The sequence below is a fragment of the Giraffa tippelskirchi genome, chromosome 3 (genome assembly GCF_054371585.1).
Source record: "Giraffa tippelskirchi isolate mGirTip1 chromosome 3, T2T-mGirTip1v1.2.pri, whole genome shotgun sequence".
In the NCBI taxonomy this organism is placed as follows: Eukaryota; Metazoa; Chordata; class Mammalia; order Artiodactyla; family Giraffidae; genus Giraffa; species Giraffa tippelskirchi.
In genome coordinates this window covers 12,105,707-12,121,090 of record NC_137277.1, presented here as the reverse complement: position 1 = coordinate 12,121,090, position 15,384 = coordinate 12,105,707, and the positions used below count along the sequence as shown (strand labels likewise).

The window sequence follows — 15,384 nt, the reverse complement described above, 5'->3', positions numbered from 1 at the left end:
TCTGAGTTTATTTTTGTGTATGGTGATAGGAAGTGTTCTAACTTCATTCTTTTACACATAACTGTCCAGTTTTCCCAGTACCACTTATTGAAGAGACTGTCTCTTCTCCATTGTATATTCTTGCCTTCTTTGTCAAAGATAAGGTGCCTATAGGTGCGTGGGCTTTACCTCTGGGCTTTCTATCTTGTTCCATTGGTCTATATTTCTGTTTTTGTGCCAGTACCATACCGTCTTGATGACTGTATGTATGTTTTTCATATTCTTTTTCCATTATGGTTTATTACAGGGCATTGAATATAGTCTCCTGTGCTATACAGTAGGACCTTGCTGTTTATCTATTTTATACAGAAAGAGCTGATAATAACTGAGAAAGTGGGAAACAGGAAGGACACAGGCACCAGGGCAGACCCTCCTCCACACTGTCTCTTCTGTCTCTTCAGCACTTGATTTCATGAGAAAATTGAGGGCCTGGCCCCACCCACATGGACCTGGAAGAGCTTTACCCAGGGGCTTATGTGTGCAGGTGTGCTCAGTCCCTTCAGTTGAGTCCACCTCTTTGTGACCCTATGGACTGTGGCCTGCCAGACTCCTCTGTCCATGGAAATTTTCCAGGTAAGAATACTGGAGTGGGTTGCCATGCCCTCCTCCAGGGGATCTTCCTGACCCAGGGATTGAACCCACATCTCCTGCATTGAAGGCAGGTTCTTTAACCCCTGAGTCACCTGGGAAGCCCACATGTGGGCACAGCAGTCACTTAAGTGGGTCAGGAAAAGCTGGGCCCAGGATAGGACTCAAGTCTGGACATAGCTCCCTGGCAGGCCCAGATGGCTGATTGCAGTTCCAACATACCCATGCAAGGATGGGGTGGCTGCTGGAAGCTGGGCAGCTCAGGCCAAGCAGCTTCAGTGTCCTCACGTGGAGAGAAAAAGTATGGATGCCAAAGGGGTGGGCACCTCACTTCCCAGAGGGCTCCAGCTGATGGTACTGACTTTGGTTTGACTGGCATCTGAGATTCCCTCACTGAGGTCTCCCCCTCCACACCCACATGCTGACCCCCATCCCCAGCACAGCACCCACTGCCATGTTCAGGCCTGCAGGCCAGCCACACCAGCCACAGCTCTTGCCTGGTCAGGCCCAGATGAAAGACTCCAGGCTCTGAAGGGCCAATTGGACTTTGAGTGGGGCCAGGTGGAAGGCTAGTTGGCATTCCTGGGCACTGCCAGACAGTCATGGACACGGGTCCCAGGATGCCGCTTCACCTGGGCTCCATACCCTCACTCAGAACCCGGTGGCCCCAACCACTTTCAGGGGAGCTTCTCATCCAGGCTTCCGAGGATGGTCATGTTGTCATGCCTCGTCTCTGCCCAGCATTTGTCGATCCATTTTTCAATTTGATTTCCAGGCTTCCTTGTGCCAGAAGATGGAGGCACAGCGCAGCGTCTGATTTTGAGGAAGGGGACCAACTTCCGGTGGAGAAGGCCTCTGTCAGGTGCCTGTCCCACCCGCCACGCCGGCCGCAGAGCGCCTGAGAGGCTGCCTCCTACCTGCACAGGTGTGCTGGTATCCCTGAGCACCTGGTGAAACCCCAAAGTGCCCAAGGCTTCAGGTGCTACACGCTGAACCCCTTTGGTTGGGGGTGCGAAGGGAATGGAAGCAGGGGCCAAGAGCACTGCGAGGCTGATGCCCCAAGGACGGTTTGTGTGGTCGACAAATGTGGGCATGTTCCCTGTTAGGATTCGCTGAGGTATGAACTTGGGCTGAAGTTGGCACATGTCTGCTTGAGATAAACTAAACCATCTGCTCTGTGCAAGACCTCCTTCCAGGTTTCTCTGATCACGGGGCAGAAGGGTCTGGAACCAGGTTGTCTGTACCCCTGAACCCTAAGGCTCTGTGCTCCCCCCATTCCCTTGTCGAGGGTCAGGAGCACCTGCCGCGGATGCCTGGACAGAGGAGGCAGGTTATCCTTCCTAAGGGGATCCATAAAAAGTTTGCCTGGTAAGACCTTACTGCCCACTCCACTTCAGTGCCGTGTCCAGACACTGTCTCAGAGGGCCTGCAAACCCTTTGAACAGCAACGGAAATCCTTTGTTTACAATCATGTTAACTGCTCTGGAAACATCGCCGACAATCATGTTGTCAGATGACCAGCACAATTCTGCTTTTAAAGGGTGTGTGTGTTCATGGAGAATGCTGCCCATAAGAAGCATAAAGGGATGCCAGGACACCTAGGAGAATCACAGGGGCACGAGACATGGACACCACCCCAACCAGATGATCAAACTTTACTCTGGACGTACAGCCATCACGATTCTCCTGACAGGTGACATCTCCCACATGGTTTTCCTGCCAAGGACATTTAGCCAGGATCTAAACATGAGCAGACAGACAGAACACACTGAAAGACCGCCAATAAAGCTGCCAGCTGGGACATTTTTTAAAAAAAATCAGTGTTATGAGATATTAAAAAAAAGAGACTATTCTAGAATAGAGGAAAGTAAGAGACATGACAGCCAGATGCAATGTATAATTCCAATTAAATCCTGGCACAAAAACTTTAGATGCTATAAGGTGTATTTTCAGGACAGGTGGGGAAAACTGCAAGACTGTGTATTGTGTGCTTAGTTGCTCAGTCATGTCCGACTCTTTGCAACCCCATGGACTGTAGCCCATCAGGCTCCTCTGTCCATGGGGATCCTCCAGGCAAGAATACTGGAGTGGGTTGTCATTTCCTCTTCCAGGGGATCTTCCCAACCCAGGGATGGAACCCAGGTCTCCTGCATCGCAGGCGGATTCTTTATTGACTGAGCCACCAGGGAAGCCCATGACTGTGTATTGGGTGATCATTCTTCAATTTCCCAAGTGTGGCCACTGAGTTCAGGTTCTGCAGGAGAACGGCCTCGCTCTTAGGTGTCCATGGAAGTATCTAGTTGAGAATTGTCACATTGCCAGAATGAATGTTATTATTAATCATTAACGGAGGAGGAGAAACAGTATGTACAGGGCAAAATATTAATAATTCTTAAATCTGGGTGAAACACATATGAGTGTTCATTGTGCTATTTTGAAACTCATCTGTAAATCTGAAACTTTCCTAAATGAAAAGTTGGGGGAAATACATGTAAGACTGTACTTATAATTGTCTCTCTGTGTCAGAGGGGATAGGTTCTAGGACCACTCCCTCCCCATGCCACCAGGATACCAAAATCCACTGATACCCAACTCCCTTGTATAAAACGGCATAATATTATTCACATCATCTCATACACTTTATTTTATTTTGTTTTATTTATTTATTGGCCACGCCTTGTGGCTTTCAGGGACTGAAACCAGGGACATGAGAGTGAAAGTACCAAGTTCCAATCAGTTGACCACCAGGTAATTCCCCTTCTCAATACTTTGAATCATCTATAGGTGACTTATAATACCTAATAGAAAGTCAATATTCAGGCAACTGAACCCAGGTGATAGAACTGTAGGCAAATTAATTACTGACAATCTTTCTCTTTTCATGTGTTGATTGGGCTTAAACATGTACTACTTTCATGGTCAAAATTTTTTTTTCCTTTTCAAAAACATTCCATATATTTTTAATACTTTATTTTATTTCAATACTTATTTATTTGGCTGTGCTGCCCTAGGTCTAGTTGCAGCATGCAGGATCTTTAGTTGTGGCACGTGAACTCTTGGCTGTGGTGTGTGGGATTTAGTTCCCCAACCAGGGATCAAACCCGGGCCCCTACATTGAGGAGGCCACAGAGTCTTAGCCACTGGACCACCAAAGAAGTCCCTATTGTTAATATGTTAGGCTAAAAATGGGAGAGTTGAGTTTTTCCTAGGTGTTTACACGACTAGGAGGATCAAGTAAAAAGCTCCATGACAATCCCCACAAATAAAAGCTAAAACTCAGCCCCCAGGTCAGGCTGGGGGCTGTGAGGAGAATGAGGGTGGGCACCTTCGGGAGGAGGGCACAGGGTCTCCACTCCCCTTCCCCGCCGCCTCCCAGGAATCAGAGCTGAGTGTGGGCTGAGGGACAAGGACAGCGGGGTCCTGAAACCATCCCAGCTCTGAAGCAAGCCCCACGGGCCTCCCAGATAGATCGCTGCCTCCAGACTGGCTACTGCCCTCTTCTCTCCGTGCCCCTCCCCCAGCACAGCCGGCCGGAGGCTGCTCAGCTGGGGCGACTGGTCCCTGCTGCTCTCTTCCCTCCCCCTCTCCCCCAGGCACTGGGCAGTGGAGCTGACTGACCGACAGAAGCAGGTGCTTCGGAAGTGGAGGCGGTGCCAGCAGCCAAGGGGTTAATGGTACTGGCCAGGGCTTGGCGGGACGCAAGGGTCAGATGTCCCTCCGGGATGGGGACAGGCACTCGGGCTGCTATTCCGGGGCTCTGATCCCGGTCACCTATTTATAGCGCTGGGAGGGGGGTGCCTCAGCCCCTCCATACACAGGCGGCAGAGAGGCCGCTCTGCTGCAATGTCACCGGTGGCGTGACCGCCACTGCAGGCTGCCGGCACCTGCCACTGCCGCAGGAGACGGAGCCGAGAGAGACCCCAGGGTTTCCAGGCGCTGTGTGAGGTGAGGACGCGGCCGGCCACATGGGCAGCACCATGGAGCCCCCTGGGGGCGGCTACCTGCACCTGGGTGCCGTGACGTCTCCCGTGGGCACGGCCCGTGTGCTGCAGCTGGTTTTCGGCTGCACCACCTTCAGCCTGGTGGCCCACCGGGGCGGCTTCTCGGGCGTCCAGGGCACCTTCTGCATGGCAGCCTGGGGCTTCTGCTTCGCGTTGTCCGTCCTGGTGGTGGCCTGCGAGTTCACTCGGCTACACGGCTGTCTGCGCCTGTCCTGGGGAAACTTCACAGCGGCCTTCGCCATGCTCGCCACGCTGCTGTCTGCTACGGCGGCGGTCATCTACCCACTGTACTTCACCCGGCTGGAGTGTCCGCCCGAGCCCGAGGGCTGCACAGCCAGGAACTTCCGCCTGGCAGCCAGCGTCTTCGCCGGGCTCCTCTTCCTGGCCTACGCTACAGAGGTGGCCCTGACCCGGGCCCGGCCAGGCCAGGTGGCCAGCTACATGGCCACAGTGTCAGGCCTCCTCAAGATCGTCCAGGCCTTCGTGGCCTGCATCATATTTGGGGCGCTGGTCCATGATAGCCGCTATGGGCGCTACGTGGCCACCCAGTGGTGTGTGGCCGTCTACAGCCTTTGCTTCCTGGTCACAGTGGTGATGGTGGTCCTGAGTGTGATGGGCCACACAGGGGGCCTGGGCTGCCCCTTCGACCGTGTGGTGGTGGTGTACACCTTCCTGGCCGTGCTCCTCTACCTCAGCGCTGCAGTGATCTGGCCCGTCTTCTGCTTCGACCCCAAGTACGGTGAGCCTGGGCGGCCCCCCGACTGCCCAAGGGGCAGCTGCCCCTGGGACAGCCAGCTGGTGGTGGCCATCTTCACTTACGTCAACCTGCTCCTCTACGTCGCTGACCTGGCCTACTCCCAAAGGATCCGCTTCGTGCCCACCTTCTAGCATAACAGGTGGCAGCAGCCCACCCACCTCCGCTCTCCAGGGGCTCAAGCATCATGAGAGGACCCAGCTGAACCCAGACCCCTGAGGACAAATTGGAGGGAGGTGGCCAAGAGAGCCATGCCTGGGCTTCTGGCAGTGCTCAGCGGTGCAGCTCAAGGAGGCACAGAGAAAGGACAGAGAGGCGGGGAGGGCAGGAGGCTATGAACAGGTCACGGGGGAGGAGTCTTGCCAGGCAACTCCCATTCTATCTCTCTGTCTCTCTATCTCTCTGTCTCTGTCTCTGTCTCTCTCTCCATCTCTCTCTATTTCCTGGCATGCCCTCCCTCAGTGCTGGCCCCTGTAACACATGAGAAGCCTTTGAAGCAGGCACTCTTGTGACCCACTATGCAGATGGGGACCTTGAGACCAGGATTACAAAGTTGGCCCAAATTCCCATCAGTGTCTGGAGACCACATCTGGGTTGAGTCACTAAGTAGAGTTGAAAAGCGACAATTCTCAGAGGTGTGGGAAGGGGTCAGAAGGGAACCCAGGAGAGGGCCAGAGCCAGGTCAGTGGAGGGGCATGGGAAGTCAGCGCTTCCTCTGGCCTTGAGGAGACAGTTTCTGGAACCCTGGAAAGATCCAAGCAGATGCCCTCCTGCTGGGGCATCTGTGCCCTTACGAGAAGGAGCCGGGAACTAGGACCCCACCTTGCCCACCTCTGAGTGTCCACAGCCTCAGAAGCCGAGCAAGGACTCTAGCGTGGTCTCATAGGGCAGCCTCAGCAAGCTAGAGACAGCTCAGGCTTGGAGGGGCCCACAGGGGCCAGCAACACTGCTAAGGGCACAGCACACTAGGAAGACACTGGGTTCTCACCTACCAGGGAGCCACCACTGAGCCCCCAGCGTCTACCCCGATGTAGCAGTTCCTGCTGTACCTGCCAAGGACCCGGGGGGCCTGGCCTGGGGCAGCCCTGACTCAGATGAGGACCAGCTTGGGGCAGCCACTGAGACATGAACCTGGGTACCAGGCACCCCCTGGTGCTCACAGACCAACGACCTCCACTCAAGTGTTCCTTTGCCTGGTCGCTGACCACCAGGGCCTGCTAGGGCCGCTGCTCTCCACACTCCAGCCAGCTTCTCCCACTCAAGAAACCAGACTGGGCCAGCCTGGAGCAGACCACTAGCTGCCCAAGCACAGTAGCCACTCAGCCCTTAGCCTGGCCCATGGCCTTGAGCAGGAAATAAACACCAATGCTGATTTGCATGGAGTAGTTTCTGCTAAGAGGGTGGTAGCCAGAGCGGGTGGTGGCCACCCGCACCTTCTGGGCCATCTGCCAGAATGTTCCCAGAGAAGAGCCTAGACTAGACCTGGCTGAGGAAGGAGGCAGCTGTGGAGTGGGGGTGGGGTGGTGGTGCTGGGATACTGGGTGGTTGGGGGAACAGCCTCCTCAGGAAGTAGTGGGTGACAACAAGGGGAAGATGGGTGTGGGGAGTTCTCAGCACTCACCATCACCACCACTGGGGTTTCCAGGGGTCCTGGGCATGGCAGTGGGCAGAGGGGCCACTACACTCGTGGTAAGAGAGCCCAAGCAGCTTTTAGGCACAGGGTCCAAGGGCTCCCTGTGCTGGCACCATGCACAGTGAGAGAGACATGGCCTGTCTGCCCACTGGGGACGGCAGACGCACAGGGGTCCTTCACCTGCAGAGGCCCGAGTTCAGCAGCAGATCCAGGAGGGGGCAAGAGCCCCTGTGTCCCAAGGTGTCCTGATGGCCCTGCTGACTGAGACGGGTGGGGGTTGGGAGTGTGTTACCAGGTGACAAAGGCGCCTACAGGCCACAGCCTTCACAGCCCACAGGGAGGCCTGGACAGTCTTCCTTCCTTTTCGAACCCAGTTTCTGAAATGAATTATCTGTCACACATCCCCAATTTGTTCACTGTCCTGTGGTCTTCTGCCCCCAAAGCTCCACCCACCCTAAGTTTCAAAGGTCCTGAGCGGAAAGACGGAGGAGGAGAGGGGTTCCAGGGCTCAAGATAAGAATAGCAGATGCCCTCTGTCTCCCAGGAGGCTGCACTGGGGAATGTCCTCATGATATTCACTCCTTGGATCAGAAGACTCTTTCTTTTTGGAGGAAGGAGTTATTTGTTGTTGTCACTCGAGAAACAATACTTTTTAAAGGACAGACCCTGTTCTCTGATGATATGTGCATGCGTGGGTGCTAAGTCGTTTCAGTCACATCCAACTCTTTGCAACCCCATGGACTGTAGTCCACCAGTCTCCTCTAGCCATAGAATTCTCCAGGCAAGAATACTGGAGGGGGTTGCCATACCTTCCTCCAGGAGATCTTCCATAGCCAGGGATCAAAACTGGGCCGCTTGCATTGCGGGTACATTCTTTACCCACTGAGCCACCTGGGAGGCCCCCTCTCTAATAACATACAGTCAGTCAAAACATAGTAGGATCCCCAGCTTTGCATCTATGCGTTTGAGTCTGGGCCACTCCCTGAGCAATCCATTTTGGACCGGAACTTACAACAGCTCCTCCCTCAGAGGGTGAGGACTGAACGCCACAATAAACACAAGGAGGCCTGAACATCTGTTGTGTACACGAGCTCACTGCACAGTGGTCCGGTGGTGTTGGTGTTGGTCATTATTAAGAACTCACAGCCCTGCTTTCTGGGGCACAAACATCCAAATACACTGAAATTACATTTCAGAACAGCTTGTCATCATTTAAGACACAGAACCAAAAAGAAACACAAAGCAGCTCACTCCCTCCCCTGGTAGGGAATGGGTCGTTAATGAGGATCGCTTCTTACTTTTGCTCTTAACTTTGCTGCTGACTGGGACTCCAGACTATTCTGAACCCAAAAGTAGGCTCAGTTCAAATGAGCCCCGAGCATGTCCTTCATGAAGATAACTAGAGATCTTTTGAGAATCTTTTGAGAATCCAGGGCCAAAAGATTTCACGGACCCTGCAGACAAGATGTCAAGAGACACGGGGTGCTCTGTGGGAACTTGGGCCATTAGGAGGTCATCTTCCTCTATCTATTGGTTGACCACTACCCACCCTGAGAGCCTGTTTGGGGAGGGTCACGGTGGTAACAGGCCAGTGACCCCCAGGACCATGTAGTTTTAAAAGGGCACCTGAGCCTGAGACTAACAGAGGGGAAACTGTAGGGGCGAAGGAAGAGGTACAGATCTCAGGGGGAGGGACCTGGACTTCCCGGGTGCCTCCCAGTTTTGAGATTCTGAGAAAGCCCGGGCTGTCTCTCCAGTTTCCACACTTCCGGATACAATTACAAAAATAAAAATTTAAGTGACAAAATACAGTATCAAAATAGTGCTATACCTTAAATGTTCTTATTTGATAAATTGTTTTCAATCCCCCCTTCCCAAAAATAAAGCAAGAAGCTTAGCAAATAATTAAAAAAAAAAAAAAGCATTACAAGAAAGAAAGGAAAAAATACTATCTAGTTGTACTCCTCCATACTCGACGATCAAGTTAATAACATGTCTGGATTCACAGCGAGCTAGAACCGCGTCCGTGTTCAAACTACAGGTCCCCACGAGGGGAGCCGAAGCCCAGGGCCGCTCTTTGAGATCCCGGCTCCTGCCGCCCCTCCCCCGCCGCTCTTGGTCCCCAAGCGCGGTCCCGGTTCGGGTGGATAAGAGTGCAGAGCCCAGGCTGGGGGTAGGAGGTTGCGGGTTCTGGAGCGCGGGGGCCACTGGGCCCAGGGGGCGGGGGCGGGGGGCTGGAGCGAGCGGATGATGCAACGGCCCCTCTGCGCCTCCCGCCCCCCTGGATTGGCCGGCTCCAGGGCGGCCGCGCCGCGGATTGGCTGGGTTGGCGGGGGTGGGGCCCCCGGGACTGGGTGCCGCGTGGCGGGCGCGGCGCTGCAGACTGGGGGCGACACGTACAGGGTAACTGTGTTATTGGGGGCCAGGCTGAGGTCGGGCTTGAGCGGGCGGTGGTACCGCGGGAAGGAAATGTGGGTCCGCGCCCTCGCCTTCGGCGTGGAGGGGGTTCGGACCTGGGGAGGTGTGGGCGTGGGGAGGGGATTCAGGCGTGGGGTGTCGGGGTGCAGATGATTCATTCGTCTCCCCACCCCAGGCAGCTGCCGACCTCTTCCGGAGGCGGGCGCGCCTCTCCCTGCTCCCTGTGTCTGGGACCCTCGGGAACTGATCGGGAAGCCGCGGTGGGCGGGGCACCGGAGTAGGGGCGAGTTAGATCTGCTGAGATAGGGCGGGGGCGGGGGGACTCCTTTTGGCAGTGGAGTGGCCAGAGCTGGCACTGTCTGCCTAACTTCTTGGGCTGGATTTTGCCCCATCGTCCCGCGTGTTCTTGCAGAGCCAGTGCCAGCTGAGAGGGCGGTGGGCGCACACTCCAGACACCATGAGCGTGGGCTTCATCGGGGCTGGCCAGTTGGCCTTTGCCCTCGCCAAGGGCTTCACAGCAGCAGGTAGGCTCTACGGCCAGGAAAGGACGGCCAGGAAAGGACGAGCGTAAGAGAGTGGGTCGGTTACCCTTCCCCAGGCTGGGAGGTGAAGAGGGAGTCGGGATAACATGCCTCATTTGAGCCCTGTGGGAAACGGTAGCCTTGGGAAGTTTGGATTAAGGCTGTGGTTGCTGTTTTACTCTGGGGTGGAGGGATTTCTGTTCTTCCTGGGAATGTGGGGGAGGGATGCCAGGCCTTGCCTTGAGGGAGGGACTCTTGTCTCCTGCAGGTGTTGTGGCTGCCCACAAGATAATGGCCAGTTCCCCAGACATGGACCTGGCCACTGTTTCTGCCCTCAGGGTAGGTGCAGGGTTGGAGGGTGACTGGGCGGCTGTCCCTCTGGAGGTTGGTCAGTATTTCTGGAAGCCCGTGTGTGACAGCCTTGACCCTTGAAGACTAGGAGTAGGGGCCCCAGTGGGCGGCACCGTGCTGCAGTCCCCCACCCAATAAGAAGAGGGTCCCTGGGGAAGAGTATCTTAAAGACTCTGCCTCTCGGACTGCAGATGGCTTCCCTCCCTCAGCGCTTGGGACCTGCATGATGGGCACATGTGCAGCTGGTGGGGAAAGGATTCTGGTCAGGAATGCAGTTCCCCGAGTGGAGCCCCCACAAGGGGTCACAGTGTGGGGGCCAGGATAGACATCTGGGGGCTGAACGCAGCTTCAGTTTGCCATAGCTGAGTGCGGGCTCCAAGGATGCTGGCAGGCTCCCAGCTTGAGACCACTACCCACAGCGCTACTCACACCTGGAAGACACGGGGCAGGGGTCTAGGGGCTGCAGACCCAGGTGGGGTGTGCCTGGACTGTGGGCAGTTTCCTTTTTCCACCCACAAAAGGGTTACCTCAGAGCAGAATGCTTCCTCCACTTTGGGGTGGGAGTGGCAGTTAGAGGATGTCAGCGCCCCGTGCCCTGAGCCGCTAGCCCTGCCATGCCGACATTCCCAGAATCCTCTATGATGAGGGGCTACATGAGGGGCTTTTGGTCTGGGAGGGACACTGCGGGGGCCAGCCAGCCACGAATCACAAGCTGAGCCTGCCTGGGTGCTCCCTGCAGAAGATGGGGGTGAACCTCACACCCCACAACAAGGAGACCGTGCAGCACAGCGACGTGCTCTTCCTGGCTGTGAAGCCACACATCATCCCCTTTATCCTGGATGAGATCGCTGCCGACATTGAGGCTCGGCACATCGTGGTGTCCTGCGCAGCCGGCGTCACCATCAGCTCCATCGAGAAGGTGGGCACTGCGGCCCAAGGCTGGCTTGAGGGTCTCGAGATGGGGCAGACGTGTGCGCTGCAGAGGGCTCAGGAGTCCTGGCCTGCTCCACACCTTGGGTCCCCCACCTGTGAAGTGGGTGTGTTGGCACAGCCCTTAGAACTCAGGAAGTGTTCGGTTGGGTGAGTTGGGTGAGCACGTTCACACCCACATCCAGCACAGCCTGCAGGGCAAGGGACCGGGATGGACACACAGCTGGTTTCTCCTCCAGAAGCTGACGGCGTTCCAGCCAGCTCCCAAAGTCATCCGCTGCATGACCAACACGCCGGTCGTGGTGCGGGAAGGGGCCACGGTGTATGCAACAGGCACCCACGCCCAGGTGGAGGACGGCAGGCTCCTGGAGCAGCTCATGAGCAGCGTGGGCTTCTGCACGGAGGTGGAAGAGGACCTGATTGATGCTGTCACGGGGCTCAGCGGCAGTGGCCCAGCCTATGTGAGAACTGGGGAAGGGCAGGGGCAAGTAGGCAGTTCCCAGGACCTCAGGGCATGTCTCCCCATCTTCCACCCTCCTCCTTGCTCTGGGCTCCTGTGGGCAGAGCTACAGCAGACCTACCACACACGGTGGTTCTCAACCACTGCCCACCGACTCAGTCATTCGCACAGCAGATGTTTATTGAGCTCTGGCCGGGCAGTGGGCAGGGCACAGGGAGCCATGAGGTTCCCTGGGGTTGCTGTCCTAAGCACTGCCCGGAGGAAAATGAGAATGGGCTTGGGACAGCAGCTTAAGTGCTTTCTCCCTGCAGGCATTCACAGCCCTGGACGCGCTGGCTGATGGAGGCGTGAAGATGGGACTTCCAAGGCGCCTGGCAGTCCGCCTTGGGGCCCAGGCTCTGCTGGTTAGTGTTTTTTCTGACCCTCTGGTCGGGGCCACTCCTTGCCAGGACCAAGACTGGTGCATTGGGGCGGATGGGTGAAGAGTCAGTGGGTATGGCTGGGATGGGGGGGGCAGTCCCCTCACAACCTTCAGCCCTTCTCTCTGGCTTTAGGGGGCTGCCAAGATGCTACTGGACTCTGAACAGCACCCAGGCCAACTCAAGGACAACGTCTGCTCACCAGGCGGGGCCACCATCCATGCCTTGCATGTGCTGGAGAGCGGGGGCTTTCGCTCCCTGCTCATCAATGCCGTGGAGGCCTCCTGTACCCGCACACGGTGGGCCTCAGCCACTGCCCACCCACTCTGTCACTGGCTCAGCAGATGGTTATTGAGCTTTGGCCTGGCAGTGGGCAGGGCACGGGGAGCCCTGGGGTTGCAGTGTACAGCATCCCTCACCATCCCCCATCATCCTGTAAGGAGGCGCTGCCCGGGCCCAGGCTGTGCTCCTCACATTGTTTCATCACTAGTGGCCTTTTGACTGGGGTGGTCATCCAAGCCAGGGAGGCAGGCCAGGAGGAAATCTCTGTGGGGCTGATGATACCACATTCCTCTTGGCCTTGCAGGGAGAGTGAGAGGTGCGCAGGAGGTATTGGCACAACGACAGCGCAGTCAGTGAAAGCTGAAAGAGCAGGGGACAGACACGGTGTGGCATCTTGGCTCAGAGTCCCTGTTGCAAGCTCAGGTCTCCAGGATGGACAGGCCTGTTTCTCACCACTCTGCCTGCCATCCAGTCCAAGCTGCTGGGCTTCTCTACCACTGTCTTATAGTGCAGCTAGAACACAGCACTGCCCTCCGGGTGCTGGCCTACAAGGGAGGCAAATGAGGCCCGGGTCCCATGCTCAGGGCCAAGAGGGCTCCGTTTCTCGGGTGCTGCTGGTAGATTTGGTGACCCTGAGCTGACCTGAATGGGGTGAGCGGCAGCTGGATGGCAGTGTAGGGGAGGGGTCGCTGGCAGAGGGCATTGCAGGGACAAATGCCCTGAGGTAGGAGTGACAGCACAGCAGTACCCTGCTGGAAGCCATGGGCTTCCTCCCACTTCCCTCTCGGGCCCCTGAGCTTGGAAGGAGGCGGGGCCCTGGACGCAGCCCTCCTCACTGTCTCCCCAGAGAGCTGCAGTCCATGGCCGACCAGGAGAAAGTCTCACCAGCTGCCATCAAGAAAACCATCCTGGACAAGGTGAAACTGGACTCCCCTCCTGGCACCTCGCTGGCCCCATCTGGCCACTCCAAGCTGCTGCCCCGCAGCATGGCCCCAGCAGGCAAGAAGGACTGAGGGGCCCAGCCTGCCTGCGGGCCACTCTCCGCCTTCTCCTCCTGGGCTCACAACTCTTGTGCTGGGAGTATCTAGCCCCAGGCTACACAGGGTGTCCTCATGTTGATCCACACTGCCCATGGCTTAGTCCACTCAGATCAGCGAGTCATAACCAGGGACGGGGCACATCACCTCCAAGTGGGAACCTCCATTGTCCCCCAAGTGTGTCCTGGTCCTAAACAAGGATTCTCTGACCTCAGCCTCCTGATTCCACCATCCCCAAACCACGTCAGGACCACTTTCCTCCAAAGCTCAAGAGGGTTGAGGGGGCTTTACCCCCCTCCCCAGCATTAGCTGGCTTCGGCTTGAGTACAAAGGTCAAGGCCCCACCCCTCCCTGCCCCCACCATGAAGGCCCACCCAAGGAGAGCATCTGCCCTTTCCCCACTCACACCGCTTTCCTCAGTGTGGGAAGGACCAGAAGGTCCCCAACATCCTGCAGAAGGGCCCATGGTTCTTGGCCAGCACGACATTTGAGAAAAAGGCACCTCAGGTGGCTGGACTCCCGAGGCTCCAACACTCACACCATCATCTCCCTTTCCTGGCCTGACCCACAGACACTGTCACCTCTGTCTCTTAACTTTTCAGGTTAAATAAATTTGTTTCCAGCCCCAGTGCCTGGACTTGTAACTTTGTCCCCGTGTGGGGAGGGAGGCTCACACCTGTGCCAGAGGGTCATCACTGTCTGGTATAACATTGAAGGCTGGCTGCCCACATGCCCAGAGCCCTACATTCCAAGGCAGCCAGCCTGGCTGGTGGAGCTGAGTCTCCCAGTGAGCAGAACATGAGGGGGATTCTGGGGAAAGTCACTAGAGGCATGACTGGAAGCTGGCACAGTAGCTCATCTTGGCAGGCCCTACTATGGGGGGGAGGGGTACCAGCCTCAGCACTCTGCACCTCTTGGTTTGGTGGAGGATAGTGGGGACAGATGTCTCCCCAGCTCACCCAGGCAAGGCCAAGGGCAGGTAAGGAAGAAGCCCCCTAGGAAGATGTGTTAGAGTTCTTCAGAGAAATAACCAGTAGGAGATGGCTTATATATATATATATAACAGGATTTATCATGTTTTATATATGTTGCAAAGTTCATATCATGATTTATCATGAGAAATTGGCTCACAATTATGGAGTCAAGCAGGCAGGCTGGAGACCCACAGAGAACCAGTATTTTGATTTGAAGGCCATCAGGCAGGGAGAACTGATGCAGGCAGATGAGGTCTGAAGTAGGCTGATGGACAATTCTGTCTTACTCTGCAGAGTCAGTCTTCTATTCAGGCCTTCAACTGCTTCAGTGATGCTCACCCACATAAGGAGGGCAATCTGCTTCATTGATTAAAATGTTAATTTGGTCTAATGTTGAAGTCTACTGATGTCCATGTTACTTTCATACAAAAACACTCTCGCAGAAGTAGTATCTGATCACCTCATGGCCCACTCAGGGCCATGACTTAAAATTACCCATCATCAGAGGTCCACAAGATCAGAGGAGTTGCTGAGGGTCAGAACCTTTTCTGGGGCCAAGAGGGCTCACATTTGTTTGATGAACAGTTACTGAGCATGAAGACAAGGCCCCTTGCCTCCAGAGGTACACACTCACACACACCTGAGTAAGTATGTCAGAGGAGCAAGACTGGGCATCTGTAGGGTGTTGGTGGGGGGGCACCCAGGTGAAGGGATGGGTCCTGGGAGGGTCAGGGGAGGGGACCAGGAGAGCCCCTGGGCAGAGGTTTTCCAGGAACCGCATTGCAAGGTTTCAACTCTGGTTCATTTCCTTCCCCTGGGCCCACTTAGAACCAAACCCCTGTGCAAATGCGGTGGGTAGAGGGAGCACTCTGGGGACAAGGACATGGCCTTCCAAATCTACGGAAAACAGAAAAAACAGCAGTTAAGGGGCAAGACTACAGCAGTTAGGGCTTCCCTAGTGGCTCAGTGGTAAACAA

General features: G+C 55.8%; 2 protein-coding genes across 9 annotated transcripts; both read left to right on the top strand.

Annotated features, from left to right (window-relative positions):
* The first annotated feature begins 3,250 nt into the window (after window positions 1-3,250).
* On the top strand, window positions 3,251-6,760 carry MYADML2 (myeloid associated differentiation marker like 2). Its single transcript, XM_081576358.1, has one exon. The coding sequence runs from the start codon at window positions 4,593-4,595 to the stop codon at window positions 5,514-5,516; it is 924 nt and encodes a 307-aa protein (XP_081432484.1). The 5' UTR covers window positions 3,251-4,592; the 3' UTR covers window positions 5,517-6,760.
* A 2,616-nt stretch (window positions 6,761-9,376) lies between these two features.
* PYCR1 (pyrroline-5-carboxylate reductase 1) lies at window positions 9,377-14,061 on the top strand. Of its 8 annotated transcripts, none has more exons than XR_014078727.1 (8): window positions 9,377-9,418; window positions 9,846-9,957; window positions 10,223-10,293; window positions 11,045-11,224; window positions 11,475-11,696; window positions 12,007-12,099; window positions 12,250-12,952; window positions 13,205-14,061. XR_014078727.1 is itself a non-coding variant. In XM_081576353.1 (8 exons), exons 2-8 carry the CDS (start codon window positions 9,891-9,893, stop codon window positions 13,407-13,409), a joined length of 963 nt encoding a protein of 320 aa, XP_081432479.1. In that variant the 5' UTR covers window positions 9,377-9,418; window positions 9,846-9,890; the 3' UTR covers window positions 13,410-14,061. The 8 variants fall into 8 exon arrangements, 4 of the variants coding, with proteins under 4 accessions (XP_081432479.1, XP_081432481.1, XP_081432480.1 ...); XR_014078728.1 differs by having other exon boundaries at window positions 12,231-12,413; window positions 13,244-14,061; XR_014078729.1 differs by having other exon boundaries at window positions 12,007-12,103; window positions 12,250-12,413; window positions 13,244-14,061.
* Window positions 14,062-15,384: the final 1,323 nt, after the last annotated feature.

Excerpts from the sequence above, each read along its gene's own strand:
- MYADML2 (XM_081576358.1), top strand. The coding sequence starts at position 4,593 with ATGGGCAGCACCATGGAGCCCCCTGGGGGCGGCTACCTGCACCTGGGT.
- PYCR1 (XM_081576353.1), top strand. The coding sequence starts at position 9,891 with ATGAGCGTGGGCTTCATCGGGGCTGGCCAGTTGGCCTTTGCCCTCGCC. Across the intron at positions 9,958-10,222 it reads CAAGGGCTTCACAGCAGCAG|GTGTTGTGGCTGCCCACAAG; the intron begins GTAGGCTCTACG and ends TGTCTCCTGCAG. Across the intron at positions 10,294-11,044 it reads CCACTGTTTCTGCCCTCAGG|AAGATGGGGGTGAACCTCAC; the intron begins GTAGGTGCAGGG and ends TGCTCCCTGCAG.